The 2,500-nt window shown below is 53.2% G+C and overlaps 1 protein-coding gene across 1 annotated transcript in view; it reads right to left on the bottom strand.

Moving 5' to 3' along the window:
- The window catches only part of LOC143298632 (protein dachsous-like), a 178,766-nt gene that overhangs the window by 166,433 nt on the left and 9,833 nt on the right, over positions 1–2,500 (bottom strand). The window contains exon 2 of the mRNA XM_076611511.1: positions 1–1,675. This exon is cut by the window's left edge and continues 390 nt beyond it. Within this exon, the coding sequence (XP_076467626.1) occupies positions 1–1,437 (1,437 nt within the window). The 5' untranslated portion in view covers positions 1,438–1,675. The remainder of the gene's footprint in view (positions 1,676–2,500) is intronic.

Genomic DNA, 2,500 nt, shown 5'->3' with positions numbered 1-2,500 from the left:
GGGGGCGTTGTCGTTCACGTCGTCGATGTAGATGGTGAACGGCTCGGACGCCCGCAGAGGAGGATTGCCGGCGTCTGTCACGAAGATGGTCAGGTCGTAGGTGGCCTTGACCTCGCGGTCCGGCGGGGTGTTGACCACGACCAGCGACAGAACGTCGTCGGTGATCTCCAGCCCGAAGATGTTGTCCCCTCCCAGCAAGGTCACGTTGACGTCCACCTGTCTGTCCACCGTGATGTCCGGGTCGTCGATGGAGATGCGAGCCACCGGGGTGCCTGCTTTGGTGTTCTCCGGGATGTGGCCCTCCCTGTCGGCACTCTGGAGGAACACGAGCCGGATGTTGGCCGGCTGCTCGTTGATGTTCTCCAGAGTGACGTCCAGGGCGGCGTTCCCAACCAGCCGGTGCGGGCCGTCATCCGTGGCCACCAGGGTCAGGCGGAAGGTGGACTGAGTTTCGAAATCCAGGGGTCTGTTGATGCTGACCACCCCCGTCAGAGGGTCGATGGAAAAGTGAGCCTCCGGGTCCGTCTTGCTGTCGATGGAGTAGCGGACCTTGCCGTTGCGGCCCGAGTCCTGGTCCGTGGCTTCCACCTGGATGATGCTGGTGCCCACTGTGGCGTTCTCCGCGATCAGCACCTCGTACTTACTGGTGTTGAAGATGGGCTGGTTGTCGTTCTGGTCCAGGATGTTGATGCGGACGGTCATCTCGCCTGTCCGCCCGCCGCCGTCCGTCGCTCTGATGATCAAGGTGTACGAAGACACCTGCTCAAAATCCAGTTGTGCGTTCACTGTTAAGTCGAGGATGATGTCGAAGTTTCCCGAGATCATCTTCTGCAAGGAAAAGGCGTTACCTATATTGGTGCTGGGCACAATTTCGCAAATCTGGGTGCTGTTGTTACCGAGGTCGGGGTCGTTGACGCTTCCTAATGATTTCTTTGCCCCGAGCGGGGCTGATTCTGAAAACTCTAAAGTTTTGTTACTGGGGCTGAACCTTGGACTGTTGTCGTTGACGTCTAAAAGGTTGACGGTCACCACAACAGGAATGGTCTTTTTGGTGCCGATGACGATGATGTACCCGTTGGGTACGGTCTCGCGGTCCAACGCGGACCTGGTGGTGATTCTTCCGGTGTCCAGATCCACGTGAAGGGCGTCAGCATTGGAGGATATCAGCTCCCGGAAGGGCAGGGTCCCCGTGCTGGCCGAGGTCCCGACAGTTCCCACATAAGAGTTGACGGCCACGTCCTCCGCCACAGAGAACACCTGGCTGCAGCTCACGTTCTGGCACACCAATTCCCCGGCATGCGCCCCGACAGCCGCACACGACAAGATGACGAAAGCGATGCTGACCCATAACGGGAGCCTGGGGGCGCTCTTCCCTTGGGGAGGGGCCTGTGGAGGGGGAGGCCACCGCCCTATGTACAGTTTTGTCCTTGACAGCATGGCGCTGTGCTATCGATCCGTGGCCCAGCCGTGAGGGACGCTGGCGTGGAGCGGTCAGAGTCCAGGCGGCTGACGATGTCCAGTCGGGGTCAGAGAGGACAGCGGCGGGTGTCATAGTCTGCGGTGATCACCATTGGTGGTGACCCTTGGGGGAACGTCCGTCCGTCTTGGTCACAACTACGATCCTCAGCATTCGATCCTGGTTTGGGTTTTTCTTTCCTGGATTCACACCGATGACCTGAAAAGACAGGACAACAATTCGAAATGCAACAACAAATCAAACAAACAACAGCAACAGCAACCCCATCACCGCTACTCCCACCACCATCAACAACATCAAAACACATTATGTTCAGAATATCAGCCAAACATTATGAAATTAAGAAGGAAAAATATATGGTATAGCATTAACTCTAGAATAAATGCCAATCAGCAAGTATTAAGAAGACACCAAAGTGCACTCTTCACTTCCGGAACAAAACACTGTATTGTTTGTTGACCTTTGACGGCTGCTGACAATTATGCTTGTCAGAGAAAGGCCGTCACTTCACTAAGACCGAGAATACAGGTCAGGATGTCAGGTACCATTCGTTACTTATTTTGAGGCATCTTCATCTTGGGATTATAAAACATTACATTTGTTCAGTACTGTTAACTTTGCTTTCAGTACCTAGCGGTAATATGCTTTGTCATGTTCAGTCAAGCTGGCAAGCATCATGAAAAACACAACAAAACAAACAGAACAAAACCAAAAAAAAACACCACCAAAACCATATAAAACCAGTCAATAAAAGAAGAAAGAAAGCAAGCACACAACCATGAAATAATAATACTTTAATTGAACACAAAGCCAGTATAGGACTTCAGTTTAAGCACCATGTTTCTATTTCAGGCTAAGATTGTGTTGACTCTCCCTCTCTCTCTCTCTCTCTCTCTCTGTGTGTGTGTGTGTGTGTGTGTGTGTGTGTGTGTCTCCCCACCGAAAATTTATCCCCCCCCCCATACCCCGCCCTCCCCCCCCCCTCCCTCTCTCTTCTCTCTCTCCCTCTGTGAAAACCAATCC

The sequence above is a fragment of the Babylonia areolata genome, chromosome 24 (genome assembly GCF_041734735.1).
Source record: "Babylonia areolata isolate BAREFJ2019XMU chromosome 24, ASM4173473v1, whole genome shotgun sequence".
In the NCBI taxonomy this organism is placed as follows: domain Eukaryota; kingdom Metazoa; phylum Mollusca; class Gastropoda; order Neogastropoda; family Buccinidae; genus Babylonia; species Babylonia areolata.
Note: the sequence above shows the minus strand (reverse complement) of the source record. Positions and strands in the feature narration are given on the sequence as shown.